The sequence below is a fragment of the Tympanuchus pallidicinctus genome, unplaced genomic scaffold (genome assembly GCF_026119805.1).
Source record: "Tympanuchus pallidicinctus isolate F22 unplaced genomic scaffold, pur_lepc_1.0 scaffold20, whole genome shotgun sequence".
Lineage (NCBI taxonomy): Eukaryota > Metazoa > Chordata > Aves > Galliformes > Phasianidae > Tympanuchus > Tympanuchus pallidicinctus.
Genome location: NW_026294722.1, coordinates 8,712,786 through 8,740,622, shown reverse-complemented (window position 1 = coordinate 8,740,622; position 27,837 = coordinate 8,712,786). Strand labels below are relative to the sequence as shown.

General features: G+C 49.1%; 3 protein-coding genes across 7 annotated transcripts in view; 1 reads left to right on the top strand and 2 right to left on the bottom strand.

The window, feature by feature from the left end:
* STK4 (serine/threonine kinase 4) overlaps nucleotides 1-10,890 on the bottom strand; it is a 38,794-nt gene extending 27,904 nt beyond the window's left edge. Inside the window, exons 1-11 of one of the 3 annotated variants that reach the window (XM_052684139.1) lie at nucleotides 10,778-10,890; nucleotides 9,132-9,212; nucleotides 8,336-8,464; nucleotides 8,157-8,226; nucleotides 6,451-6,565; nucleotides 5,730-5,894; nucleotides 5,180-5,347; nucleotides 4,494-4,631; nucleotides 3,691-3,819; nucleotides 3,210-3,263; nucleotides 1,327-1,513 (exon numbers count right to left, since the gene is read on the bottom strand). In XM_052684139.1, coding sequence (XP_052540099.1) covers nucleotides 1,327-1,513; nucleotides 3,210-3,263; nucleotides 3,691-3,819; nucleotides 4,494-4,631; nucleotides 5,180-5,347; nucleotides 5,730-5,894; nucleotides 6,451-6,507 — 898 coding nt within the window. In that variant the 5' untranslated portion in view covers nucleotides 6,508-6,565; nucleotides 8,157-8,226; nucleotides 8,336-8,464; nucleotides 9,132-9,212; nucleotides 10,778-10,890. The remainder of the gene's footprint in view (nucleotides 1-1,326; nucleotides 1,514-3,209; nucleotides 3,264-3,690; nucleotides 3,820-4,493; nucleotides 4,632-5,179; nucleotides 5,348-5,729; nucleotides 5,895-6,450; nucleotides 6,566-8,156; nucleotides 8,227-8,335; nucleotides 8,465-9,131; nucleotides 9,213-10,777) is intronic. The other 2 variants (XM_052684136.1, XM_052684138.1) reach the window with 2 other exon arrangements.
* Nucleotides 10,891-10,892: 2 nt separating this feature from the next.
* On the top strand, nucleotides 10,893-14,913 carry TOMM34 (translocase of outer mitochondrial membrane 34). Its single transcript, XM_052684155.1, has 7 exons — nucleotides 10,893-11,035; nucleotides 11,114-11,213; nucleotides 11,543-11,695; nucleotides 12,470-12,630; nucleotides 12,851-12,995; nucleotides 13,576-13,702; nucleotides 13,907-14,913. Exons 1-7 carry the CDS (start codon nucleotides 10,924-10,926, stop codon nucleotides 14,003-14,005), a joined length of 897 nt encoding a protein of 298 aa, XP_052540115.1. The 5' UTR covers nucleotides 10,893-10,923; the 3' UTR covers nucleotides 14,006-14,913.
* Nucleotides 14,914-17,682: 2,769 nt separating this feature from the next.
* PABPC1L (poly(A) binding protein cytoplasmic 1 like) lies at nucleotides 17,683-26,790 on the bottom strand. Of its 3 annotated transcripts, XM_052683985.1 has the most exons (15): nucleotides 26,706-26,790; nucleotides 25,826-26,037; nucleotides 25,061-25,254; nucleotides 24,574-24,689; nucleotides 23,811-23,950; nucleotides 23,009-23,103; nucleotides 22,591-22,728; nucleotides 22,098-22,193; nucleotides 21,232-21,498; nucleotides 20,674-20,764; nucleotides 20,278-20,403; nucleotides 20,031-20,164; nucleotides 19,653-19,746; nucleotides 19,087-19,217; nucleotides 17,683-18,352 (listed from the first exon to the last, which is right to left on the bottom strand). In XM_052683985.1, the coding sequence occupies exons 2-15, from the start codon at nucleotides 26,016-26,018 to the stop codon at nucleotides 18,269-18,271; spliced, it is 1,899 nt and encodes a 632-aa protein (XP_052539945.1). In that variant the 5' UTR covers nucleotides 26,019-26,037; nucleotides 26,706-26,790; the 3' UTR covers nucleotides 17,683-18,268. The 3 variants fall into 3 exon arrangements, 2 of the variants coding, with proteins under 2 accessions (XP_052539945.1, XP_052539946.1); XR_008206970.1 differs by lacking the exons at nucleotides 17,683-18,352; nucleotides 19,087-19,217; nucleotides 19,653-19,746; nucleotides 20,674-20,764 and having other exon boundaries at nucleotides 20,042-20,164; XM_052683986.1 differs by lacking the exons at nucleotides 17,683-18,352; nucleotides 19,087-19,217; nucleotides 19,653-19,746; ... (1 more) ...; nucleotides 20,278-20,403; nucleotides 20,674-20,764 and having other exon boundaries at nucleotides 21,306-21,440.
* Nucleotides 26,791-27,837: the final 1,047 nt, after the last annotated feature.

The window sequence follows — 27,837 nt, the reverse complement described above, 5'->3', positions numbered from 1 at the left end:
AGGCTCGATGCTGAACAATATTAATATGCAATATACTCCTGATTCTACTCTAAATCCTTGCAAAGGAAAGGTTATCAAAAGTGTCTCCTCAAAGCTCTGCACACGAGCTTGTAGAAAGCACCAGAGCTTTTGAGTTATGAGCATTCTTAAAAAGAAGATGAGAAAATAAGCACCTATTAAGCACACAGATCAACTGAAGCATCGTTGCTTTGCTGACACAGCTTTGATATCACCGCAGGAGATAATGCCTCTGCTATTGTAAATCATGAAACAGAACAGCACAGACTGCTTCTATTTGTGCAGAAATAGTAACTTCATTTGATATAGAGGTGCTAACGCGTCCCGCTCTCTTTCACTGAGTTTTAAAGTCCTCTCAGCATCCACCTGCCTCCCGCTGGTCACCTCACTCTACAAACACCCAACAGCATTACTCCCCTGGCTCTGCTGCATGGGCTGACACCTCCATTTCTTATCCATTTCTAATCCATTTCTAAAGCACTGAAACGGTGTTTGCTAAAGTCTGCAAAAACCCTGAAGCAGGTTGTGCTGAAGCTTCATCTGTTAGGAGAAAGCAGTGTCCCCTCACAAACCCTAGAGTGCACCCACATAGAAAAAGGATTCAATGCAAAATTTCATAAGAAAATTATTTTTCTGAACTTCTGCTGAGAATTTTTTTTCCCTTCCCATCATAGCTGAAGTTTAAAAATCAGCCAGCCAAAGCAGCTTCTGGAAACACTGCAAGAGTCTAAAGAACAAGCCCTGTCTATGATAGCCATGTCCCACAGCCACCAAGCCCCCAGTCAGCACTCAGTCCCTGAACAAACATCCATGCCGGCCAACCGACCCATCTGTGACCTCAAGAGTCTAAGGCAGAGGTGATTGCCAACTATGTGGGCACAGATTTCTATGAGAATTCATAATTGACAAGATTTTTTCCCTTCTACTCCTAGTTTGCCAAGGAGATTCATTCTCCTTAACAGCTTTTCATTTAAATAAACACTTCCAACTCTTCCCCAGATCATGCTCTGAGGTCTTGCACAGACTATCAGCTATCAACATGGCATCATTTTAAATCTTACACCTTGTGATAAGTCTCATCAAGCTTTTCTCTATTGAGGTGGAACAAATTTCGCCTCGGTTTGTTCAAGTGTCCCTGCTAACAAAAGTAACTTTAAGAAAATGAGCAAATGCTAGAGATGCTGGCTCGTCACACTGCACGTCCTGCTGCCTTTGAAACGTGTAAGCTATCTGTTGCTATAAGTGCGGCCCTTCATTCACTGTGTCAGTTCACCAGTAATTCTGCTCAAGTTAAAGATGCGTTCTTACTTTTCATGGTGCCCTCCTCCTCTTCATCTTCGGTGTTTATGACCATTGTACCCAACTGGGATTCCAAGGTGCCATCGTGTTCTATCATGGTGTTGGCTCCATCGCTCATTGTGTTGACCACTCTGATGGTACCAGTTTCATCTCCACTTGCCCTCACCATGGTACCTGAATCAGTTTCATCTTCCTCCTGTACAGAGATACCAGCAGCACATTTTTACTGATGGTGGTGAGGTCCAATGAAAAGTGGCTGCATTCAAGGACACTGGAAAATCCTATTAACTCAGAGATCTCGACAGACACAGACAGAAACCAGCAGCAGTTTGTTTTATGCACTTAGATCTCTCCCTGATATCTCCAAATGAGTAAGGAAAGCTCTTCATACTGCCAAAGTGTGAAATAAAAACAGAAACAATCACTGGAAGTTTCTCAACTGAACCAGCATCTCCTTGCTGACCTGGTGAGCCAGCCCTAGACAGACTGCAATACTCATTCAGACATCAATATTCCTATTTGCTCTGCCAGTGGTAACAGCTGATCTAAAACCCTGTCTTAAGTGATACAGCTCACCCAGGAGGTATTAATTACAGAACTGCAATAGTCCTCAGTCTGTATTTTGTGTGGCATACCAAAGAAAAGCCATTACCCTCCATTTTAGAAGTCTGCTTTCAACATTTAGATTGTTTTATTTCTATAAAATTCAGAAGCATTGAAGAAAACTGAACCAAGAAGGAACTAACTATCAAAGCCTACTCATTTTTTGTTTCAGATGAAAACTATTTCTTACCCTACCATTTATTAAGGTGTATCAGTATTGCAGAAATTGAATTATTGCTGCCAAAATTCAAGTGGCAGAACCTGCAGGAAAAGAAACTTCTGAAACAAGTTCTAGTAGTAGTGAAGAGTGAGGTCAGAATGACTACGATCTACTTAATTTACCAGCAATGTGCAGCTGAACAACAGAAATCAATTCCTAGGCTTACAGCAGTGGTACTTATTAAATCCAGCAAATTTCTGGACATCTCATCTAGAAAATATTTAAAAAAATAAAGCTCATATTTTGGTTTGAGAATTAAATTCACAATTCTTTAAGCTATGTGCAAACATGGCCTTACTGATCTGAATTACTGATAGAGGGAAAACAGCGTTACAGCTTGCAGACCTATCTCCATGTCACTGGCAGAAGGAAGAACACCTTTTCACATTCTGGTGTTCTATGCATTTTCTTTGCTCTGCTAAGCATGTCGATATAAATGCATCTCCCAACCTCAAAGCCAACAGCACGAGGAGGGAAAGACTCCATAAGAAGCTAATAGAAGTACGTTTTATGTGGAGATGAGTGGGTGAGAGGAAGTAGCAAATTCCTTCACTACACATCATTTAACAAAGAACTACTGCAGAAATTTCCACAGCACTTTGAAAGCACTTGAGAACACTTTTCTGCTAGCAGACACAGAGTACAGAAGCTTCAGGAAAACAAACAGGCCCAGAGAGAGACCACTCAGCTCCTCCACAGAGACGCCATCTCTCTGCACCCCAGAAACAAACGAGAGACAGTTGGGACAATACTCTTCAGGTCAACATCATGGCAACAGAACCAATAAAATTACTTCCACGCTGAATAAATATGCAGTCCTAAGCTGGAAAACCAAATTAACAGCATACATCTTTTTTATTGTGCAACACACTCCTCGTGTCCAACCTCTGGAAAGGTCTGTGGCACACAGTGCCTTTTGCTGCCTGTGTCATTTATTCAGGTTGAAGCAAACAGAGGCTCACGAGACAGCTTTCAACATGCTTTCCATATTCACATGCTGTAATCACTGGAACAAGGCACCCAGGACAGAAATTCACAGCAATCCCCTGCACACTTGTCATGCCCTCACCTCATACTTCTGGCGGTTGCTCTTGTGTAGTACAAAGTTTCTATAAGGGGTGTTCTAAAGCACAACAACAGTGAAACAACATAACACACTTATAGTGCATCACAGATATTCGTTTGTATTGAGAGCAATAGAAGATCTGACTCTACTGTGAAACATTCTCATTGCTGCATAAATAATATTATCCAATTAGAAACCCGTACTGAGTCTTTAGCATGTGCTACTACACACTCACAGCCAATGGCAGGTCTTAGCTACACTTTGAGCTAAATACAAAGTCATAATTGCTGACTGCTCCATTCAAACACAAAGGCAGAGCAGAGCTCAAATATCAAGTTAAGCAGCCATAAGTACAAAACTCTAGAGCTACGTAAAACCTTTGAGCAGTTAAACAAAATATTACAAAAATAAGGACCAAAGCAGCTTGGCATTATGCAAGGTCCAGGAGTCTGAACTCTGTATGCTGCAGCTATGAAATACTCACTGAATTTTCTTCATCTTCTTGATCCAGCTCACGCTGTTGTGCCTCCTGGCGTTTCAGTTTGATGTCCATCGCTTCGTTAATCAAATCGCGCAGAATTGATGCTCCTTTGGCACTTTTAACAAATGGGTGCTGTGTAGTATGTTAAAGTTAGTAAGCACTGCACCTGAACCAGCACCTGACAGTAAAACACTGTTATGTGGCCCGTTTCCAATCAAAACTGATGTTTAATTCAATCCTTTGCTAAAAACAGAACAAAACAAAAAACCTTCTGCACGGCGCAGGAGGGAGACCTGTCTGCACGGACAAGATCACACTCTGAAGGCACCACTGCTGTGACACCCGGGCTCATTCCCCGCCCACAAGCCCCACTTACTCCTCACCAACTGAACTGTCAACAACCAACTACAAATGCATACATCATTCTGAGCAGTTACTTTCACTTAGAATCATAGAATGGCTTAGGTTGGAGGAGACCTTAAAGTTCACCTAGTTGCTTTCTAGTGAATTAAGAGACAGGTACTTGGCATTGCTGGTGAGAAGCTGAAGGATTAAAAAAAAAAAAGAAACAAAAACAAAACAAAAACAAAAACCATCCACAAAGACAGGAAGATGAAATCAGATCAGATCTTAGGGAAGAACTGAAAGGCTGAAGTTGGGTACAAGGTTTTTAGATCAGCTATTAGAGAGTGAAATTTGTAATGAGAAGGATAACCCAAGAAATGACAACAGCCCAAGGGGCGCAGCACTGCCTGCACTACAGCAAGCCTGCTCTAGAGTTCACACTCTCCCAAGACGAGGCAGACCTGCAGAAGCTGTGTTGCAGTAGCACGCTGCTCAGGGCTCTTGACAAGACACTGCTTCACGAAGTCTGTGAAAGCATCTGACCAGAGCTCTGGTTTCCGAAACGTTGGAGGCGGATTGGTAGGAATCATGAAAATTGCCTAAAAACAGAAGAATATGCCAGGTTTCCAAACCAAGTTTAAAATCTCCTCACATAAATACATAAAAACATACACAGGCATTAAAGAATGATACATGTTTCAAGTTTGCTGCTTCAGAAGAGTCTCCACCAATATTTTATATATTAAACTGCGCAGAGGGAGGATAGAGCAACAAATCAGACTTTTCTGACTAGGAGCTTACACGTCTGTCTGAGCCATTAGCTGCACCAAGAGGTGTGAATCTGCCATTTTAAAGTCTTAAAAATATGTGCTGGTTTGAAAACAAAAAAAACATTTTGTATAATGCACAGCATAAAATATATTTCTTCACACTCAACACTGGAAGACTCAGCCGTGCCTTGATAGATGAGGATCACAATTTTCCTTCTCCATTTTACATTTAATCAACAGTACAACAAAGTGACAGAAAGCAAACCATTTTCTCTAAATTATAAACAAGAGGGCACCTTGATACATCACTCATCCAGCTGTCATAGCAGATCACAGATTTTGCATCGCAATACATTTTAAAAAGTCACAGTCCTCACCCTCATAGGATGAATATCTGCATATGGTGGTTTGCCTTCAGCCATTTCTATTGCAGTGATTCCCAGTGACCAGATGTCTGCAACGCAATTGTATCCAATCTCTTGAATCACTTCTGGAGCCATCCAAAACGGGGTCCCTATAACTGTGTTCCGTTTTGCCATGGTATCCTGAGAAGAAGAGCAGGATAAAAATCCAGACCATGGCAACTGTTATTAGCCACAAATATTCATTAACGATTTACAATCTTAATTATCTTCCATCTGCACATGTATATATTACCAGGTTAAGCAAGACAAAGATATGGAAAGCAGCAGAGAAAAACTGAAATATGCTGCAGACATTAGACACAACTGAAGCAAACAGCAAATGTTATTACAAACCATTACTTAGGTCTAACAGCTCCCAAAGAGGAAGCTCTGCTGCTGCCATAGTGTCTCATTATGTTGATGTAAAGTGCTGAAAACACTTCTGAATGTCTCAAAGTCTCCACAAGCACGTGACATTAGAAAGAAGACCAGAGGGGTACACAACCATCTTGGTTTTACTTACTGTGAGTTGTCCTGCCACTCCAAAATCTGCAAGCTTAGCATGTCCCTCTGTATTTAGCAATATATTTCCAGCTTTGATATCTCTATGTATTTTCCTCATAAAATGCAGGTACTCCAGCCCTTTCAGTGTTGATTGTACTATCGTAGCAATTTCCTCCTCTGTAAGCTAAAAAGAAGTGTTACTGTCAACCTCTCGGTTTCTGAGATGGAACACAGTGGTGTTTCAGTTTATACCTCCCTGAGATTTACAGACTGTTATTTAATTGCCTTTATCAAAGGTTGCCATACTGACTAATAGAGGAATACGTATACTTCTAGGTAGCAACCTTCAGCATTACATATGAGAATTAGCTTTCGACCAGCATACCTGCACATCTGCACCACAGCCTTCCACACCTAGTAACTCTTACCCTGCAAAGCCAGAAGCAAGGCCAAGCAGTCTGCCATTCAGAACCTGCCTGGGTTTTCAGGAATGCCAACCAAACACCTCACCAAAACCTTGCAAGATCATTACATCAGCCAAACAACCCAAACTTGATCAACATAACCAGCCTTCTTATCTTCAGGGGAACAAAGGACCCACATTGCAGTGGCAGCCCGTGGTTGTTTCAGACACTGAACACCTCATGAGAATTACACCAAAAGCACTGAATGTGCTGCTCAGCTTCCTGAGCCACCACTCCTGCTTCCCATTTATAGCATTCAGAAGAAAGAGTACGTACAGTTTTATTTCGTAACCGAATAATATCAGACACGGATCCAGCGCCGCAGTATTCCATGACGATCCACAGGTCTGTGTTCTTAAAGTAGCTGCCGTAATATTTCACCACATGAGGGCTATGAAACGTGACAAAATGAGAACAAAGGGTCAAATACTGGAGAACAGCACACCTGAATAAGCAAAGGCAAACAATACTGCAGCCTCCCTAAGCAGGTTCTAAAAATTCAGACATGGAAGTGCCACTGAAGCCCTGACCAAGAGTTTTGCACCAGCCTGAGTCTGCAGAGAGCAACCACAGTCCTGCAAGCCTGTCCTGGCAGTGGTGTGCACATGACCTGTCACAACAGCAGTTCAGGGAGCTAAAACGTCTGAAAGTAAATCCTGCAGAAACAAGGAGAGATCAGCTTTCAGTCTGCTTTTGCTCCCTGAACTGTGGCCATCAAGTAGGCAGGGCATCAATGGAATGAAAAACGGACCTTGGCAAGATCCTGGTAAAGCTGCTGCAGAGTGTCTGAAACCAAACAGAAAGATTAAATAAGGTCAAAAGCTGGAAAATAACCGCTGTGGTGATTATGAGGAATGTTCACCTTCTTATTTCTATTATTCAGTCCAGAAATGCAAGTTATTTTAGGAATTAAGTACAACCTAAATCTTTCCCTTGTAGTCAACTACTGGACTGCCCAGAGGGTGAACAACAAAGTACAGCACAGTCAGAACGACCATTTATCCTTTGGGAAAGGTAAAGCAAAAAGGCTAAGAGAGAGAACCCTTCTGATTTAATGAGGACAAAGCCAAAGAACAGAAGTGCACTTAACCTAAGGTCTGCCAAATACTTTCTAATGAAGAAGTTCAAGACGAGCAACACTGAGAAGCCAATCCCACCCCAGTGTATTCTTTAATGTTTGAGAAGAAAATCTTATGCTCTGTTGATTCACACAGTACGACTTCACAAGACTAAATCTGTTAGAAGTTTCATTCTCTTAGCTGCCACCAATTATCTTCACTTAATGATAGTGAGAGTGAAGAGCAATAGAGTGAATGACTAGGAACATAGTTTTATATTGCTAATGTCATTTGTTTTAAATGGTTTCCTATGCCTAAACTTCCTCAAAATAGCATTTCTTGAGGCTGGACTCAAATCACAGTATTTGTGTATTTTTGTATTTTTTGTATGTTTTACTCTTCAGTCACTGACAGGAGGCCTTCTGCAGCCCTTGCTCTTGCCCAGCTAAGCTCATAAAATGACTTTTTCCATAAGAAACGTGCAGACAACCAAAGAGCCAAACATCAGCCCATAAGTTATTCTCAGCATGCTAACATCAGCAGACAGCTTGTCACGCACTGCAACCTGCACTGTAAGTACAATTCTGCCACCTAAAGCAGATGACAGCACGTACACTGCGCACATGCAAGAGCAGTCATGCATTAGCAGCTCTCATCCACATGCCCCTTGAAAACCCAATAAACCAAAACAATCTCTCTCCTAGCGTTTTCATATCCCAAAGCTCGTGTGCAATTCACTGCCCCATTGGACAGGGGAACTGGTCTAACACACAACCTCATCACTGCTGCCCAGAAGTTAAGGTGCATCAGGAGCACTGCAGGAGCTGCTCACACGCTTTGCTCTGTGCTGGCAGCAGGTGCAAGGTTATTTCACTTAGTCAGCTTAATGCTCTCACATTGCAAGCTAAATTGTTGTTGTCTTACCTTCACTTGGGTTAACACTACCCAAACATGACTCAGCTGATACGGGGTAACTTGACTGTACAAGTCCAGCCTTTCAAAAAACATTGAAGGCAACATCATCGCTTTTATGTGACTACATGCCAGATCACAGTCAATACTTTCTTTGCATACTGACGATGGGTTCTGCAGTACACATTTACCTGTCACACTGCTGCATTATGGATATCTCCTTTATAATCTCTTGCAGGTCAGACTCCACAGGAACCTGTTTGATTGCAACCACCTGACCCGTCTCTTTATGAATAGCTTTGAACACACTGCCATACGAACTGCGGAACAAAATATTAAACAAATAGTGAATACAGTAATATTTTTAAAACACAAAAAGCATGATAATTGCAATTGCAGACTTGAGAGGAAAAAACAAATCACCCTCCTGCTAAGAGAATTTTTCAATTTATTTACGTAATCAACCCACAGCTTGAATATGCTGTAACAACCAGCAGCATGCTGAGATGGTCAGAAAGGAGCCAACCACCATTACATGCCCACAGCTTTGGAAGAATCCAATAAAGCCAGTTCTCTCCTTCTCTGGCACACGGTACCACTGAGCAACGGTAAAAACCACAGCTCAGGTCAGAAAGCTTTGCTCACTCATCAGACACTGTTTACTTTATTTCCATCTTCTTACAGCAGCTAGGAAGAATTCCCACTCTGTTTTATAAACGAAGTGCTTAAAGTGGTAAACATACTATTTAGTGCTCTCAACACAAGTAGCCCTAGGAAACAGAAGCTGCCTGCCATCACACAGACCTCCTGCAGAGGTACTGGGATGAACAGCAATGCCTCGAGTCACTGCAGCTGCTACATTACCACATACTTCTACAGTAACAGGATCATCAAAAGTGAAAAATCAAAGCCCATCGAGCGCATATTAGTTACACACATCTGTTCTTTGATAAATGTACTTAAGGCACATTGTCACATAGCACATACCCTTCTCCAAGCTTCTCCAATACATCAAATACTTCTTCAGGCTGTTTGGTTAAGCTGTCTTCATCCAACTTCTTCAGCTGCCTGTGTATATAAGAATAGAGAAATTTCACTTAATTTTATGGCAGTTTGGGCTCTGTTGAAACAGAAAGATTTAAAAATGCCATTTAAAATTACAAAAGGCTCAGTATAAAGTAGGTTGCTTATCAAATAAGTTTATTTCCCATCATCAGAAGACGTTTCATCATTAGCGTTATCTAACATCAGAAGAGGAGCGAGAGTTACAGAGCACAGGGTTTGATCACAGACACACATCTACAGTCCTTCTTTGCAGAACACACTAAGGGATCTGCATGCTGGTGGCCAAACCCTAACACAGCACAGCAGCCTCTTGCAGCTACTGACCATACTGCTAATGTTCACAGTTCTGTCTGGAAAGTACATTACACTAAGGGCACGCAGAAGGGAACACGCAGAGGGGAAGGCAGCCTTGTCTGATGCGTTCCATACATACTGTAAGATGCTTGCTTTGAGGAAGGAGGCAGTACTGCACTAATCTCACTTGTACAGCTTTAATGGTATTAGTTTAACCACTGGTTCTGTGCCTAGACAGATACTGCACAAAAGAGGAAGAGCCAGCTGGAGTTGTACTGCGACCCCTCGCTTATCAACCTAATCCCCAGTACAACTTTATGGAGATCCCACACACAAAACAACACGGAAACCAACTACACTTGTTTCAGTTCACACTGCCATGCTGACAGCTGTTCACCAAGAAACTTCCTACGGCAGCTGAGCGCTGTATCTTTATAAATAAAAGGCACTACATATCCTATAAAGACATGTTGGAGGAGCCTCTGGTTCTGCCCAGAGAACAGAAAGCTGCAGGGAGACCTCAATGCAGCCAAAAGGAGATCATAAACAGAAGGGAAAACAACTCTTTTACATGGGTGAATAGCGACAGGATAAGGGGGGATGGTTTAAAATGAAAGGAGGGAAGGTTTAGCTCAGATGTCAGGCGCCGGAACGAGCTGCCCAGACTGGGGGGAGGGAGGCAATGCCCCAGCCCTGGGGCCGTTCAAGGCCGGGCCGGTCGGGCCCTGGGCAGCACAGCGGGGGGTTGGAACGCGATGATCGCTGATGTCCCATCCGACCCAAGCCGTTCTATGGCGCTAAGGAAAATGTTACAAGGACAGACGGTACACATACACTAAAACAGACCACTGTACTGCCAGTAAACACCGCCGCTCCGCACAGACTCGCTGCGCTCCTCACTAAACATGCACTTTTCTCCCCTTTTTATCGCCGTGCAGAGGCTGGGCGCACAATGGCTTCCTGCAGCGGAGGAAACGTGCCGGCGAGTCAGGAAGTGGCGAAACGCCGAGTGAAGGAGGCAGCCGCTTCCCGCAGCGCTACCGTCACCCGTACCGTGCCGTGCTACGCTGTGCCGTGCCGTGTCATGCTATGCTGTGCCGCGCCGTGCCGTGTCACGCTATGCTGTGCTATGCCGTGCCGTCCCGCTTCCGCCGCCCCCAGCCCGAGCACAGCGCCGGACGAGATCGCCGGCCCCCGCTGCCTCCCGTCCGCCCGGAGCCCCGACCGCCGCCCTCAACCTCAGCCCCGTCCCAGCTCCCCCGCCCCGTCCTCACCGCCGCGGGTTCCTCAGCTGCACCGTCTCCATAGCGCCGTGGACGGCCATTCCCAGCCCGCCGCTCTCACTCCTCCATCGCGGCCCGGCGCCGCTTCCGCCCGCCGCCGGAAGTCGCCGCCCTCACGCGGAGTCGCGCGGCCCAGGATGGAGAGCGCGGGCAAGCTGCGCCGCGCCGGCAACGATGAGTTCCGCCGCGGGCAGTACGGGGCGGCCGCGGAGCTGTACAGCCGCGCGCTGGCGATGCTGGAGGATGCAGGTACCGCGGGGCCGGGCGGGGCGGGGCGGGGCGGGGCGGGGCCGGGCTCGCCACACCTCACCTCTGTGTGCCGCGCAGGCGAAGCCGCCGCCGAGGAGCGCAGCGTGCTGCTGGCCAACCGCGCCGCCTGCCAGCTGCGGTACGGCGCCTGCCGGGACTGCGTCGCCGACTGCTGCGGGTGAGCGAGTCCTTCTGGTCCCCTCTGCAGTGGAAAATAGACCGCTCCCCTGGGGTTGATGGGCATTGAGATCTCGGGAGCGGCTCCGGAGCTGCAGCCCTTCCCTTATGGTTTCCATCCCCGAGGAAAGAATTCCCTTCTTTCCCCCTTTAGTTCGTTACGGTAGGAAATGAGACAGCGGCTCCCAGCCCGTTTCCCACCGTTTAGCACCGCCGTGTGTGAGCACACACCTGCACCGCTCAGCGCTCACAGGACACGTCCAGTTGCAGGCAGCAGGGAGCTCCCTGAGGCCTCTGTGCCCGCTGTCACCTTCTCTCTCCCCGTCACAGCGCTCTCAGCCTGACCCCGTTTGCCATCAAGCCCCTGCTCAGGCGAGCGGCTGCCTATGAGGCGCTGGAGAACTTCGTGCTGGCTTATGTGGACTACAAGACCGCCCTGCAGGTGGACTGCTCCATACAGGCGGCCCACTATGGGGTCAACAGGTAACCCCCACTGCGCCCTGCTTTCTGCCTCTGAGTGCTGCGGTCTGGTTTGCTGCTCCAGGCTGCCTGGAGAGCTGTGGGTGCTCCATCTCTGGAGGTGCCCAAAGCCAGGTTGGATTCGGCCCTGGGCGTGTGGTAGGGGGCAGCCAGCCCACAGCAGGGGTTGGAAGTGGATCAGCTTTAAGGTCTCTTCCAACCCCAGCCTATGGATCAGAGCCCTGTTTTGTTTCTGCAGCAGTGTCAGGAGCGTGCTGCGTCCTGAGCACGTTAACAAGATGGCTGAGGATCTGATGCTCTGTGCAGAGGGCAGGCTGGGTCATGCTCCCTGCGTGTGCTAATGCCCTCAGCTCCTTTCAGGCTGCTGACACATGATAGAGGCCTGGGAATGATTTCTTGCTTTGCCCAGTACTTATTTTAAAAGAAAAATAATTTACAAGTTCTGGTGTCCTGTGCATTGTGCCCCCCATGCAGATGGGATTGCAGACTGCTGGAGTCATTTTCTCTTCTTGGAGGCGTCCAATTCACTTCACTGCTCACTGAGGAGTGACAAACATCCCCTGCCCAGCTGAGCATTAACAGTCCCAGCTGTTGTCTAGTGGTATTTTTGGCCCTGCTAACGTGAAGACACACTTTTCCTTAACACCCTTTCTGTAGTTGAGATGCGTGTAAAGTTTTCAGTGAGGAGGTCCTCAGCATGAGTCAGGTTAAAAAGTAGTCCCCCCAGCTCCTATGCTATCAACCAGCAGGAGTGCAACCACCAGCCATCTCTTCCAGGATGACCAAAGCTCTGCTGGAGAAGCACGGGGCGAACTGGCGCGAGAAGCTCCCACCCATCCCCAGAGTCCCCATTGATGCCCAGAGAAGATGGGGTGTTCCTTCTGCAGGAGCCCCCACAGGAGATGCTCCCTCTGGAAACATACCACAGGGTGACCCAGGTGAGAGCCCTTCAGCTCAGCAGGGCTGCAGACAGCGAGGCAGGCTGCCGTGCCTGCATGGTGTCTGTAGCTGGGGCTGAGAGCTGCAGGAACATGGGCTGGCCACTCGTTCTGGATCCTTTGATCTGCATCTTGCCTCTGGGATGGGGCTGTTTGCCTTCTGAGAGGCTGGTCTGATCTTATTGCTTCTATATGTATTTTTTTTTTGCACTGCTTCCAGCCCAGACTGCTGCTGGCACAGAGAGAGCTCGAACTCTTAAGGAAGAAGGAAATGAACTCGTAAAGAAAGGAAACCATAAAAAGGCAATTGAGAAGTACAGTGAGAGTTTAAAGCTCAACCAGGAATGTGCAACTTACACCAACAGGTATTGCCCAAGTGCTTTTTGGCATTTTATAAAAGCCACTTTGGAACTTCTGACACAGCTGTCTGGTGTTTTTTCCAGACAACTGAATTTTAAAAAAACAAACAACAAAACACCCACACATTTCCCCCAGGTACAATCTGCCCTGTACTTTGTATAATGTTCTTTGATCAGATTCTGCAACAAGCCCTAGGGCCACTCAGCCTAGGACTGCTAAAGGCTTCATCCCTTTAATGCTTGTCTGCCAGGACTGTATCATTTTGTTATTTGTCTACTGCCCCACGAACCACAAATTGCACTCTGCTGTACTCAGAGTGCACTTCTGAGATGAGCAGAGCATGTTCCAGAGTGGCAGAGCAAGGAGCACGTTGCTCTAAAAATGCTGGGTTGTTTTTTTTTTGCAGACTGATAAACTGTTTGCTATTTTGTGCTCTTTTTAACGTAAGCATTGAGCTCTGATCAATGATTCCTTAGCATACTCCCTGGTTTGGGAGTCCAGCTTTGTGCTGTGGCTAGTTCTCTGCATTGCAGCCATAAATACTGCTTTTAACCAAAGGATTCTAACCAGGTGTCTGTATTGCAGAGCTCTCTGTTACTTGACTCTGAAGCAACACAAGGAAGCAGTGCAGGACTGCACAGAAGCTCTGCAATTAGATCCTAAAAACGTTAAGGCATTCTACAGACGTGCTCAGGCACTTAAAGAACTGAAGGTAAGTCAGGAGTTTTCGACCAGTTTTCAGGTAGGAGCCTGTTAATGCTTGTCAGCACGTTTTAGAACAGCTACACTGATTCTGGTGCTCAAAAAACAGTCCCAGGCTGTTGTGTTGCCTTGCCTCTGTCACTGGGTGTAGTTCTCCAGCAAGAGACTTAGACTGCATTTTCAGTGCACTAACACTTACAAATTCTTTTTCTAGGATTACAAATCAAGTATTGCTGACATCAACAGCTTGTTAAAAATTGAACCAAAGAACACAGCTGCACGGAAACTACTGCAAGAATTGAACAGAGCCTAGGGTAACCAAGCAACAAGGAAAGCTTTTTCTGCTGCAGAAGGAAGTTTCTCCCTTCTGATGCTGCAGGGACCAATCTGAATGCAGGATTGGTACTGAGATCTATCTTTAATTGCTGCTGAGATGTGGTGCATTCTGTGCCACCTCAGTGAATGTTAAAGTAGTTGTTTGATATACAGTTTGTGTATCTGGTTCTAAGATTATGCAAAGTTTTCATGCACTTGCCTGAGAAGGAGGCATATGGGTGAACTTCCCTGGTTGAAGTCAATGTGCCTATACCTGCTGGCCTCAGGGACTTTATCCACTTGGCCAAGATGCACACAAAGTGGCTGCTCTTTCTGAGAAGTTACAAACTGAGAGTTTTCTTAGTCCTTATTCAGGTGACAGTTGTGCTTCATTTGTGCTGCTATTAAGTAGGGTTGCTAAAGGAGCACTGCATACCACTCTTAAAACCAAGTCATTGTTACTTGCACAGGGCTGAGCACATTCCCTCTCCTCCCTGACACCTGCTGGCCTTCAGTTGAGTTTCTGCTGCATGGTGTGACTGGGAAGGTGTTTACAGCAGCAACTTTTATCTTTAATTATTCAGCACGTATAAGAAAACCAACAGCAACTTCAGTCCACTCTGCACTATGTCACAGTACAGGTGCTTGGGCTCTTTGCAGCTTGTTTTTTGGTCAGTTTTCTGTTAAAAGTTGAGCTTTTCTGTGCCTTCTGGAACAGTTGCTACAGGGTGTTACAGGGACATCCCAATGGAGGGCTGGCCTACTACTTCCATGGATGTTTATACTTCTTGATCTATTTTTTCCTGTGGTATTGATGGCACTGAGTTAAAATGGTAGATTAAGAAACAGTTGGAGTTATTCTGTGATCTGTTGGAAGTGTTCACATTAAAATGATGTTTATTTTCACTCTTGGAGTATTTTTTGTATGGGATGGAAGGCATGGGGGAACTGGGACACTTTCATGCTGCTTTATTTCATTCTGTTGCTGCTTTTTTAGTCATGATGCTGGACAACACTAGATGTGGTCTAACAGCTTACAGTAATGATCCCAGCTGTTAGTACTCCAGGCAGATGCTCCACTGAACTGAATTCAGAAGGCAGACATTACTAATGCTGTTACACTCCTGTAAGACAAAGAGTTATCTTGGCCTGACATTAAGGAGCTCTTTGTAAGTCCCAGAGTTATACTTCCTCAGCTGCAATACCACCAGGGTTTGAAACACCTCCCCCCAGGGCAAATTTTGCTTCCTTAAATCCCCATCCTCTAACTACTATAACTCCATTGACCCTGCACCCACCTTTCCCCAGGCTGTTACAAGGTAAGCATGATGGACTTCAGGGTGTGAAGCACAGGCCAGCCATACACAGATAAGCAGAGGAATGTCTCTGAACACAGAAGGAATCTTATTTAAGAGCCTGCTCTCAAATAAGAGCTCTCCTTTTAACATCCCTGTGTTATCAGGGCTGGCAGACACCTGCACTGTTCCCACTACAGTTCGTTACAGTGCTTCTAAGCAGCAGCAGTCGTTACCTCTTCCCCCCTGTCTGAACACAGCAATGCCTTTTTGCTGTCTTATCTCTAAGACCTTCCCCAATACAGTGCAATACCACCAAGCAGACACAGACCAAACACAGCAAAATGATGCCATGCTTCAAGCCCAGGTCTCTTCTGCTCCTCTCCTCCTCTTTTGTTCCAGCAACCGTGCTGCTGACTGCACAAAGTATTTTCCAGGCAGGCAAAGATGTTGCAACCCACACGGGCAGTTGGAAGGTGCTTTTCACAGAGGCTCCATCTACCTCACTCATGTACCACCAGTGACTATTCCAAACTAGACTCCAGACTTGCATGTGCACTGCTGCTCCTGCCTCAACCTGCTGAAGCCTGAGACCTCCCTGAGGAGTTCAACCAGGGAGCTACTCTGAGAACTCTACAGCATCTTCTTGCACTCATGAGTGTTCAAGTGGCAAGTTTACATTTCCATGTCAAGGTTTCAAGGACTTTGTTAATATCCTTTCTTTGTCTGTTCCATATTCTGCTCATCCTGAACTACTGCTAGCTGTTTTCTTGAAATGACTTCTAGTGCTGTCAGTGATGCAACAGGCACTCCAAACCAGTATGCTGTGCCTGAAGAACTGCTTCAGACTCTAGGCAACAGAATGAATTTCACCAGTACAATTCCATCCCAGCTCCTAATATACATTTCTCATATGCAATATGCACTTTCCTCTGTAGAGAAAAAGTATAAGAGCTTCCAGCCAGTTACACACTGGGGAAAAATAACCAAGAGGAAGTAAGCATCTCACTGATAAGGAATTGTCTAAGCAGTGCACAGCTCAGGCTGTGGCATCCTCTATGAAGAGACAAAGTATTTAAAGAGCTCAGAGCAGGAAAGAAGAAAAGCCCCAGGAAAGAGTCCCAGCTGAGCAGAACAGTGGCCATGGAAGAGCAAATGTGTAAGTGCTTGTATTAAAATGCTGGAAAGAAAACAAGAGGTAGGAGGGATGAATCAGTAGTGAGTTGAGGGGAGGGTGTGATACAGCACAGAAGGAAGAATGAGACAGCAGTGCCAACACAAGATGGATGGAAGGAAGGTGGGCTGTGCTGATGGAGGTGTACTCCTGTGAGCTAAAGGAAGCAGTCAAATAAGGTCAGTGTATTGATTGATAATCCCAGGTGTAATTCTAAGGAAGCACTGGAGACAGAAATTCCACTCCTGGATGCAGAGTGGAGCATTAAGGCCAGGATGACTACAGCAAGTGCAGTATGCTCAGGAGATACTAAGAGCAGACATCATTAATGATAGGTCTTAACATCCTCCATGCAATTATTGGTGTTTTCAGCCCGTCAGCCTGAAAATGCACAGGAGAAGCAGCTTTTGATCCACAGTAACTTCAGCTGGGTCTCGTGCACCACAGAGCCACATGCAGAACAGTGACTGGCAGAAGGTTCTCAGCCCCAGCACTCCTGCAGGCACACAAGCTCTATTATAAAAGAAGAGCTGCAGGAAGAAGCAGTGTCTTAAAACAGGGAAATTTAGAAGGGTTACCTAGAAAGGATAAAATCCACGTGAATAGTGCCAAATTTGCTTAAGGACACCCTCTCAGAGAGTGGAAGGATCAGGAGAGCTGCTGGTCAGCAGTCTGTGTAGTCCTACATGGTGCTTTTCCTGTCCCTGAGGACTGTCACCCTGCCAACACCACGAGCTTCAAGCACTAATTGCAGCAGCCGAGCTGACACGTGTCTCTCCTCCAGCACAAACGAAGGCAGAGTATTTGCTGCCTTTCTGCAAAGGAAGCTAACTCATGCTTCGGAAGTGGAAGCATCAGTTCTTTATCAGCATCAGCTACAGGAACAAATAAAACTACAGAACCCAGTAAATTGACTGAAGCAACGACTCATCTGCACTCATCATTTCCTGGGCAACTGAGTCAGACTGAGTTCCACGTTACATTTCACAAGATGCTTTCAGAAGAGAAGAGAATTAACTTCTACAGCAGTGCAAGGAGGAAGTGGTTCTGCAAGATGCACAGTACACACAAAAAGCAGGATGGGGCATTGAAGGCAAACCAGGGTCAGTGTGAGGGCACAGTTCCAAAAGCAAGGTGAGGTGAGGCGGCTGCTGCTGTTCTCAAGGTTCACTCTCAGTCATGAAGTCTACAAGGAACACAAAGAACCCACACACACAATTTTCAACCGCTAGAGAACAGTTTAATCCAGACAACAATTCACAGGTCAGCTCTGAGCTTGGATTAACACACAGATTCCTGGTGATTACAAGTCAAGAAACCATCATCTTCAAAGAGGTACGTGAGAGTCCTAATTGCTTACTAATGAACCCATCCCACACTCAGCTCCAACATTTTAAAAGCTTATCTGCTCACAAGGTTCTGCAACGACAGTGGAGAAATCCTAGGGAGGCTGCACCAGTTCTTCACTGGACACACAGGAAAGCAAGATCCTTCCCTGTCTTCCTTTCTGATAGCACAGTTGTTACTATCATAAACACGTGAGGAAATAAAAGTAACAAGTGCCACACACACGAAAAAACACCACATGCAGAATTGTGTCTTTGCAGTACAGTTAAGCCTGGAAAACGGAGGATGAATCACCTGATAAAAAGTGAAATACTGCACACATCCCTAATTGCTCATCAAGCTTCACTTGGTCTGGACAAGAAACCCAGCTCCCAAGCTTCAGAGGCACAAGCCACGGACCCTGAGCAGGCGGCAGCTCACGCAGCAGCGCTGCACCCACCAGGGCTCACTGCAGGAACGGGGCCGTGCTGCCCTTGTGTGACGCCTCTGTGGCCTGGTGAGCCTGGAGAACAGCAACTGCTTCCTCAATCTGATGAGAGAGCACATTTGGGGAAATGCTGAGTTGCACCACCATGGGAACATAGTGCACAAGAACTGCAGTAGCCCAGGTTCCACATTTCAAGCGAGTAAAGAGATTACATAAATACTAATCCAAGTCTGCTGCCCGTGCCAGAAGATGGATCAGCCCTCAAACCTCTGCTGTCTCCTCCCTAAGGAAGGGCTGGAGCATTTCTCCTTTTCCATATAAGTCACAAGTGGCCGGAGAGAGAACTCGCACCTCTCCAACATGAAGCTGGCTGGCAGCGCCCAGCAGAGCCAAGGCTCCTCCAAAAAGATGGCAACAGAATAGTGAAAGTGAATTCTGCCTCCAAGCAGTAGCAAGGATATGCAGTAACTCACTTTCATTGTTTTGATGGGAAACAGAAGGGAAACATTCACTAGGACTATGCCTAAACTAAATGGCAATTTGCCATTTAATTGCTGGCAGCAATTCTCACTCCACTTTTCCCCCCTTTTGCTTCCTATCCACCTCCAAACTCAGAGCTTGGCTGTGCTTTCAGAGCTGCTGACCTCTCTTGCTGGAGACAGGCAGGCATGCTATCAGCCTAGGGCTCCTTCTGTTTTCCTTTCACTATGAAAAGGAGCTGTTTTATCTTTCTGTGGTATCAAAGTCCTCGGCCACAGCCAAGGCCAGATTTCTTGTCTAGCATTTGCAGCAGTAATACTACACCATTATCTGTTTGGACACCACATGCCCCCTACCTTGGAGTGCAGGGATTCAGGGGACTCCAGCAGAAGCAGCAGCTCTGAATTGTCAATCTCCAGCAGCATGCCTGTGATCTTGCCAGCCAGTGAGGCATGCATTGCATGGATCAGGGGGTAGAGCCGCTCACCTGCCCAAAACACCAGGGAGGATGTCAGTGGAAGTCCCCCGCACTCCCAACTCTATGCTTCCCTCTTACTTCCTCAAACTGCTCTGCTCCCAGCCTTCTGCTGAGCCCAGAGGAGTTTCTCACATGAAGGGAAGCTGTCAGATGAAGTCAGACAGCTGCATGGAGCAGCACAGGCAGGATGGAGCAGTGCCTCTCCTGCAGAGTCCACCCCATGCCAGGCAGTGAATGCAGACAGAGAGGAGGTTGCTCGTTCCATATCCTTCCAACACAGCCTAGATAATTTTTTTTCCTCCTCCTTTTTAAAGCAACATAATATCAGAGAAATCCAACACAGGCTTAGAGCTTCTCCTATTATCTATGCATTCCCTAGCACATGCAAGTCCATCTGCCCATGCACACACAGACAGGAGGTTCTCTGGCAGCCTGGACACCCACCTATCATTTGCTTCTGCTCCTGTGGAGGCGCTGCTGCGAGCATGGATGCCGTCAGTGGCTCCTGCCCTTGGACGTGCACAGCAGGTTCTCCTACCTGCTCGAAGAAATACAGAGAAGAGCAGCAGTCAGGCTGGAAGCAAAACACGAGTAGGCCTACAGGAACAGTGCTGATCCTTGGATGCAAGGATGCGCAGTGGGGCATTTTGTCCTCCAGAGCCACCACTGCAAAATCTGGCACTGCCTGCTTGGATCCCAGTGCAAACTTTTGGGGAAACCCAGAGCCAGGCATCACATCTACAGTGCTGCAGGATGAGCACCTGGAGCTCAGGAAGGGATTCCATCACACCAGTTAGGACCAAAACCAAAGCCTGGCACTACCTGCTGAGCCCCAGGTGGCACACTGCCCATGGGCTGGATGTTCCTCACAGCCAGGGAGTACTTGTACTGCGGGGCACCCCGCAGGGTGGGCGAGGAAGGCACCCGGGCACTGACTGTCTGCGTTCCTATGTTGGCTGCAACAAGGAAGGAAGAGATTGTTAAGCACTATCCCACTCAGCCCCGGGGCAGCCAGCCCCCACGCACACCCACTACTGCAGGGCCAGAGTCAGGTCCCCGCGGCACTCACCCACTCTCTGCGCCTGGGGGGGCACACGAGGCACTTGGGTGGACGCCTGTCTCATGGTGCTGATGTTGGACACCAGGCGCCGGGGCTGCACAGCAGCCCTCAGGATGGGGGTGGCTGCAGGATACGCTGTTGGAGAGATGGAGCACAGTTAGTGAAGTTTCTGATAGAAAAAAAAAAGCATGGGAGGAGATGTGCTGGGAGGTGGCCGCGGTCAGGGAATGTTTCTGTGGTTAGCCTGAGCCCCAGTGCCTGCCACCAGTGAGCCCTACATCAGGACACCGCGTGCTTCTCGAGGTGACAGCTTCCCACGGCCACATGCTTTGTGGTGTCTTTAAGAGAGCGTTCTGATCCCTGAACCAGCCCAGCTGACAGCAAGGGACAGATGGATGCACTCACAGGGAGGCCGGGAGGGCTGCGCACTCCAACGAGTGGCAGGACGGACAGGGACAACTGGGCTGGGGCTGTAGAAAGCAGCTCTGGTTTGTGGCTATGGGAGGAGAACAAGTTATCTGAGGTGATTGGGGAGCTGATCTATATCAGATCAGCATGGCAAAGAGCATCTCAGCAGCCAGGCAAGCCAAAGACCTGCTTCTAATCTTACTGCCTGCGTTTCCTCCAGCAAGTCCATTTAACTCCTCCCCATGTGAGTCTCCATTTCTCCAACCCTCCTGGCTCCCCTCATTCCATTAGGAGATTCCATCTCCACACTCAAACCCTTGCACTAAACTTCTTAGTGACCCAAGGAGCACCCCAGGGCTACCAAACACCAGCTCCCAGTAGGAGCACCTCAGGCCAGCTTTCCTGCACTGACTTTGAAGCCAGGTACTGACACTAAACAGCACCAGGGTCTGTGCAGAACACAGATACACTCCCAAATCCTACCAACCAACCCCAGCTCCTCCCCACATACAACAAATTCAGGTCCCCATGCAAGGCTGTCCCTAAAGGACTCACCTGAGGGATGGGGGGGAGAAAGTACCCTGGGGGAGGCTGGAAAGAGCCAAGAAAAGGGCCAGGCAGTGCCCTCATGGTGGCCAATCGCTGCATGTACTGGTTGGTGAGAATTGCTTTTCTCTCCTCTTTCCTTTGTGCGAGTGCAACGTAGAGAGGCTTAGTGCTAACAATCCGTCCGTTCATTTCAGTCACAGCCTTGGTAGCCTCTTCTGGAGAGGAAAAACATACAAAGCCAAACCCTTTGCTGTGGCCACCCTCTGTCATCACCTAAAATTGGATTAGAACAACACAACTAAGTCCACAGATCAGCACAGCCACGCACAAAGCACACACGGTCAGGGCCTCCCCTGCATGTAGACAGCGGGACAGGGGGACCCCATGGCACCCACACCCAGGGTTAGATTATAGGATGCTCCCACCTGTCCCAGCCTTTCCCAAGGAAGGAGAGGATGCATCTGTGTGAAAAACACAGGTTTGCTAAGTGCAGAGGTCAGAGCCCAGGCCAGCTCAAGATCTGTGATCTCCCTCAGCCCTGCAGAACTCTGTGATGCTGCAGCATCTGATGCTTGCTCAGAAGCAAGCAGAGTTGCAGCGTCACACTGGCCCTGAGCTATGCTAGCAGCTGTGCAATATTCAGAGTAATTTGGCTTTAAGGGGCCACCTCCTACATTTCACTGAGGCTCGGATAACTCAGCAAAGTTAACAAGACTTGCTGAATCAGAACTGGATACAAGTGACAAATCTTTCATGCTTGGCTTGAGATACAAGCCATCAGTAGGGAACTGTAGTTCAAGAGGACAATCGCCCCAAACCCCCAGAGGGCTGAGCAGCCAGCCAGCAAAGCCTAAGGACCCTCAACCCCTTACCTTGGCACTGGTGATGGTGCCATAAGGAGAGAATTCCTTCCTCAGCCGTTCATCATCTATCCCATCATCCAGGTTCTTCACATACAGGTTGACCCCCTGCAAAGGGGCAGAAAAATCAGCTTGGCCTCCTCCCAAGAGTAGATTAGGATCCCAAGATTTACAGCAGGTTTTAAAGCTGTTGTTTCATCAGCAGCTCAGCCAGCAGGTGGGACAGCTCAAAAAGCACCCCAATGAAATCAGCAACTTCAAGAGGAACATGTGCTTTGCTCACCTGGGGATACACACCCAGACAATGCTAAGAAGTGGCTTCCAAGAATTCAAAAAAAATTCCCAATTTTGAGAATAAAATTTTATTTTGGGAAAAAAAAAAACAGAGCAGTTTGTTAACCTGGACTTAGAGCTCTGTGCTGACATTGCTTCCCTAGCTTACCTGTATTGCAGAGGGCACACCTGCAGTGCAAGCACGTGCCAGAGAGCACTCCATTCCCCTTACCTGGTACCTGCTCACTCGCTCCTGCTTCATCTGCTCAAATTTCCTTTTCAGCTCACTCTGCCGCTCCAGCCGTTTCTGTGCCCGGCCCACGTACACCATCCGCCCATTGATCTCCTTCCCATTCATGTCAGCCACGGCCTGTCAGCAGAACGCAGCTCTGAGACCGGCAGAACTCTTCCCCGCTGCCCCAGTCCCACCGCAAACAGGCAGGAGCTGTGCCTTCACAAAGCCCACCCCTCCCTGGCCAAGAGGCTGGCTGTACAGCTGCTGCTCGTCCAAGCTCCCGCAGCTATGCTGACACCGTGGCCAGCGGGGACATGGAGCTCCCACTCCAGGACAGGGGAGATCTCAAGCGGTGAGCAGAGCCGGCAGCAGACAGCCAAGCTGCCCACCAGCTCCACAGCAAGGAGCTGCTTGCCTTCTGGGCTTCTTCGTGCTTCTCGAAGTTCACAAACCCAAAGCCCCTGGAGCGCCCGGTGTTGTCCATCATGACTTTGACGCTCAGCGTCTTTCCTGTAAGAGGGAAGCAGAACATCGCTGTAAAGAAAGCTGGCCACGGGACCAAACAAAGCCACCACGAGACACTGGCCCAAAGAGAAGACTGGGAGGCAGTGAGGAAGAGGCAAACAGCACGAAGAACTGCCGGATCCCTGCTGCTCTGTGGGAGGCCAGGATGATCCCTCCCATCCAGTACGCTGCTCTCATTGCTGTTGGCTTTTCGGGCTCTTTGGCCACGAGTTCTCATCTCACAAATGTCAGGTTCATATAAATGACATTCTCAGATGAGCTGAGCTTGCACTGGGCAAGCATGGCCTATGAGCTGGCACAGCACCAAGCTCTGCTGTGAGAGGCACCCTCCAGTAACAGACTGAACAGGGAAAGCCACCTTTGCTTTAAATTCAAACTCAACATGTCTTATTCCGTGGTTCTTAGAACCAGACAGCATTCAAGACAATTTCAAAAACAAATGATTTGTTACTCAGAAATCTAAGGAAACCAACACTTTTCTGGGGTCACCTAATAGTATCCCATCATTGCAGGAAAGCACACACAGCACCCTGACAATGCAAATCTCTGCAGCCCTTCAGCCACGTGGTGTTTTAAGTAAGCCAGGTCACAAGAGAAGAGCTCTGTTTCAGCCAAATGTTCCTCACCTCTCTTTGGGGTCCCCAGCTCACTTCCCAGACATTTGGTTATTTGGCCTCAGCAACAACACTCACCAAACCTGGAGAATATTTCCCGCAGTCTGTTATCATCCATGTCATCCCCAAAGTTTTTGATGTAGACGTTGGTGAACTCCATTGCCCTAGCCCCAAATTCTGCCTCACGCTCTTTGCGGGATTTAAAGTGGCCAACAAACCTGCAGAAGCAAGCAGAGGACCATAAAACCCTCTATGTCATCTGAAGGGGGAAAGCAAGCACAGGCTCACCTGCGTTGGTACAGGCCAAGAGCACAGCTGGCGGTCTCACCCCAAAAGAGAAACTGACAGATGCCACCACATTGCAGCTCTCTTCCTCCAAGGCAGCTCCAGGCTCTTTGGCAGCCCCTTGCCACAGAGAGGAGAGTAGCCCACAAGATCTGAGGTGACATCACACCAGCAGGGTGCTGCTGCAGGACAAAACTGCTTCCTGCCCCAGACTGTATCACCCAGATGATGAAGACTGAGGACCAGCCCTGCTTTGTGGGTAGTCATTACATTGACTTAACAATAAACATTACATTGACTTAACAATAAAACACAGCCCCAGGTCAGGTTCCTCCCCCATCATTAGGAAGGGCTCCAAACCACTATCATGCTGCCATCAGCAAAGACTGCAAGTGGCTCCAGCTCTGGAAAGCAGAAATGCATTGCTCAGCTGTGAAGGGGAAAGAGGAGATACTGAAGGCAAGAGGAAGCAGCCAGAGCAGGGCACACATTAGCTCACAAGCAAGCACCAAGCCAATGGAGGAGCAGTGCCAAGGCAGCCCCAGGGCAGACTTACACCTTGCGGTCATTGAGGAGCATCCCATTCATGGTCTCAATGGCCCGAGTTGCTGCCTCTTGAGTCTCAAAATGAACAAAGCCGTGGCCACGGGATCCATTTTCATCACAAACCACCTACAAAAGCAGAGCAAAGGAAAAGAAAATCCACAGACCTGGCTTTCTTCATCCCTGCAAGTAAGTAAGTCTCAGGGAAAACCACCCTTGTTTCCAGTGTTCACCTTCCTTACAGCCCGCTCCCAATGCAGCAGAGCTGTGTTCAGATGTTTGTAGGCAGCAGGTCAGGGATCAGAAGGAAGAAATAAAGGAAACGTGGGGGAAAAAAAGCCTCCCCTGTCCCCAGAATGCTTCTATCCAGGCAAAGGGTGGAAATCCAAAGGAAACTTAAGAAGTGAAACTAGAAAGTGAATTTTAGCTGGTTGTAACACACTGCCAAGGATGTGGGGATACAGCAGGTCCCCTCCACAGTAGCACAGACAGGGATGTACCTTGCAGGACAGGATGTTCCCAAAGGCTGAGAATGTGTCATACAGGGCTTTATTGTCAATGGAGTCATCCAAGTTCTTGATAAAGACGTTTCCAACCCCTGACTTCCTGAGCCCAGGGTCTCGCTGCGACCACATGATTCGGACAGGTCGGCCCTTGATCACTTCGAAGTTCATGGTGTCCAGGGCTCGCTCAGCTGGCAAAGAGTGAATATAGAGGAGGGAGGATCATCACAGGGACAGACCCTTTCCATGTCCCAGAGCCCCTGAGACAGGTGCAGGAATCAGGGACACTGCTGAGCATTTCCTTAAGCTAAACAAGGCAGACAGCTTCAGCTCTTGCCAGAAGCACCTGGCAGAAAAGCTTTCACCTTTTAGGCAATTCTACCATTCTGTGCAGTACTGCTGCGGTCAGCAGGATGAGATGGGATGTCAGCAGAGGGAAACTGGGAGAGGAACCTTACTTCTGCTTGGTATAAGCCAACGGGCAACCAGCTGCCCAGCAAAGGGCAGAAGGGGCTTGGACGCCCTTCTTGAGCTCAGAGGGAGGAGAACAATCCTCCCAAATCCCAACTAGTGCACCACCTCCCAGCCCCTGAGCAGACACAGGTCACCATCCCACAAGAGAGTGCAGACCGGGATTAACGACGGCCCGAACCCAGCATGTGAGGGTATCAGTATCCTTAACAGCTGCCCCCTCAGCTCCTCCCACACCCTCCTGAGCCCCAGGTGTGGGGCAGCTCTGCAGGGCCGTGTTCCAGAGCTCACCATCTGCCGGCTGCTGGAAGTTTATGTAGGCATAGCCCAGCGATCGGCGCGAGGCCACGTCCCGGCACACCCGGATGGACAGGATGGGCCCCGCAGGTGAGAACTTCTCATAGAGCATGGCTTCGGTCACGTCCGGGTGGAGGTCCCCCACGTAGAGAGACGCCAACGGGTAGCCGGGGCCACTGGCGTTCATGGTCAAGCACAAAGCTCAGCTGGAGAGGGAGACAGACAGACAGCGTGGGTTGGGGACCGCAGGAGCAGCAACAGCCTTGCGTTGGAGCCGGGCTGCCGCAGGGCCAGGAGATGTGCCAGAACCTCCGGGGTTGGCAGCACCAAGGGGAGCTCGGGGTTTGCGGGGATATTTTGGCAGGGGAAAACCACTCCAGAGCAGCCCCCAGCACAGCACACTGCGGGCGCAGACCCGGGCCTTCCAGCGCTCAAAGGCCAAGAGGAAAGAAGCGGAGCTTCATCCCAGTTCAGTAAGCAGCCCTTTGACAGCGCGGCTCAGCGCCAACCAGCGCTGAGGCGGGGAGCAGCGCTGCGGGCGGCCCCAAATCAGCACCCGAAGCCATCAGCGCAGGAACGGCGCAGCTCCCGCCCTGACACTTCGCGCTCGCAGCTCGGGAACCCCAGCGGTGCACGAAAGCGTTCTGCGGACAACGGGGAGGTGCGCAGAGCAACACCTCCGCCACGGGCACAGCAGAGCAGAGCAGCGGCCCCAGCCTCGCCAGCAGCCCGAGCCCTCGGACGCAGCCTGGCCGCCCCAGGGCAGCGCCCAGCTCCGGAACGACAGCGGGTAGGGGAGCGGGAGGAGCCGGCCGAGAGCTGAGCGCGGCCCGGCGGGGAGAGCCGAGGGAACCCGCCCCGCTCCCACACTCACACCGACCGCTCCGGCGGCTCCACGCGCAGCACCGCTGCGGCCACCGCCCGCCTCTTCCCGCGGCGGCGCCGGGGGCGGAACGGAGCCGCGCCTCCCCGGGGTTCCTCCCCGCCCTCCGCCAGCTGCCGCCCCGCCCCGCCCCGCCCCGCCCCGGGCGCCGTGGCGCTGCGGGCCGCAGGGTTGCTCTCTGCCGGATGCCCGCAGTTGAAGTCGAAGTGAGCCGGCGCTGTTCTCCTTCGCAGCGCAGAGCCGTCGTGGCGGAGCCGCGGGCGGGCGGCAGTGCCGGGGCGGAGCGGCGCCGCTCCCGTCGGGGCGCGCACGGAGCGCCGCGGGGCGGCACGGCTTCGTTCTTCTTTGCGGAACAATTGTACCTTCCCCAAAAGATAGAACGGCTCGACATGTGTTCACGTAGCTCCTCAGCACCGCTCTACGGGCGGGGATAAGCGGCCAGTCCTTTTCTGGAGCTGACGACGTCGTTAGCGCGAGTAATAGACTGAGAGTTAGTGTTCACTATAGAATTATTTAGGAGCTCACGCAGCTCTAAAGGCAACGAAGATGCTTCGCTAAGCCGCGCCGCGGGGCCGGCAGCACACCCGATCCAGCACAGCACCTCGGCAGCAGGCAGATGAAGCCCCGCGGCTGCGCTCCGGGATCACGGCGGTGCAGGAGCCGAAGATGCTCTCCGAGCGGGCAGGGCTCGGGCTCCAAACAGCCTCCCCAGCTCTCCCCAAACTGAGATGCTGCTATCCGTGCCTTCCAGCGCCCCTTGCAGGAAGACGCCTCAGCCGTGCACCGCATCGTTGTTGCTCTCACAGCCCACCAGCTGAGGAGTCAACTGGAGCGTGTGCGGGCTGCGACGTGCAATGGGGAGTGCACGCAATGACTGGGGCAGGCACGGCTGGAAAGCCAACCCCTAATTCAGAAGAATGAATTTCAAGTTTCCCCCAGGAAAAAGCTTTAAGTGTAGCCGGCCAACAGCAGCGAGTGCTGGCTGACTTCAGTGCATACATTGTTCATCCATGCAACATGCAGTGACTCGTGGTAAATCAAATAGAGATTTATAGTCGCAGTTCTGTTAAGTCCTGCAGTGGCAACACAGCACAAGTGTGACCTCAAGCAGAGAACCTCTTCA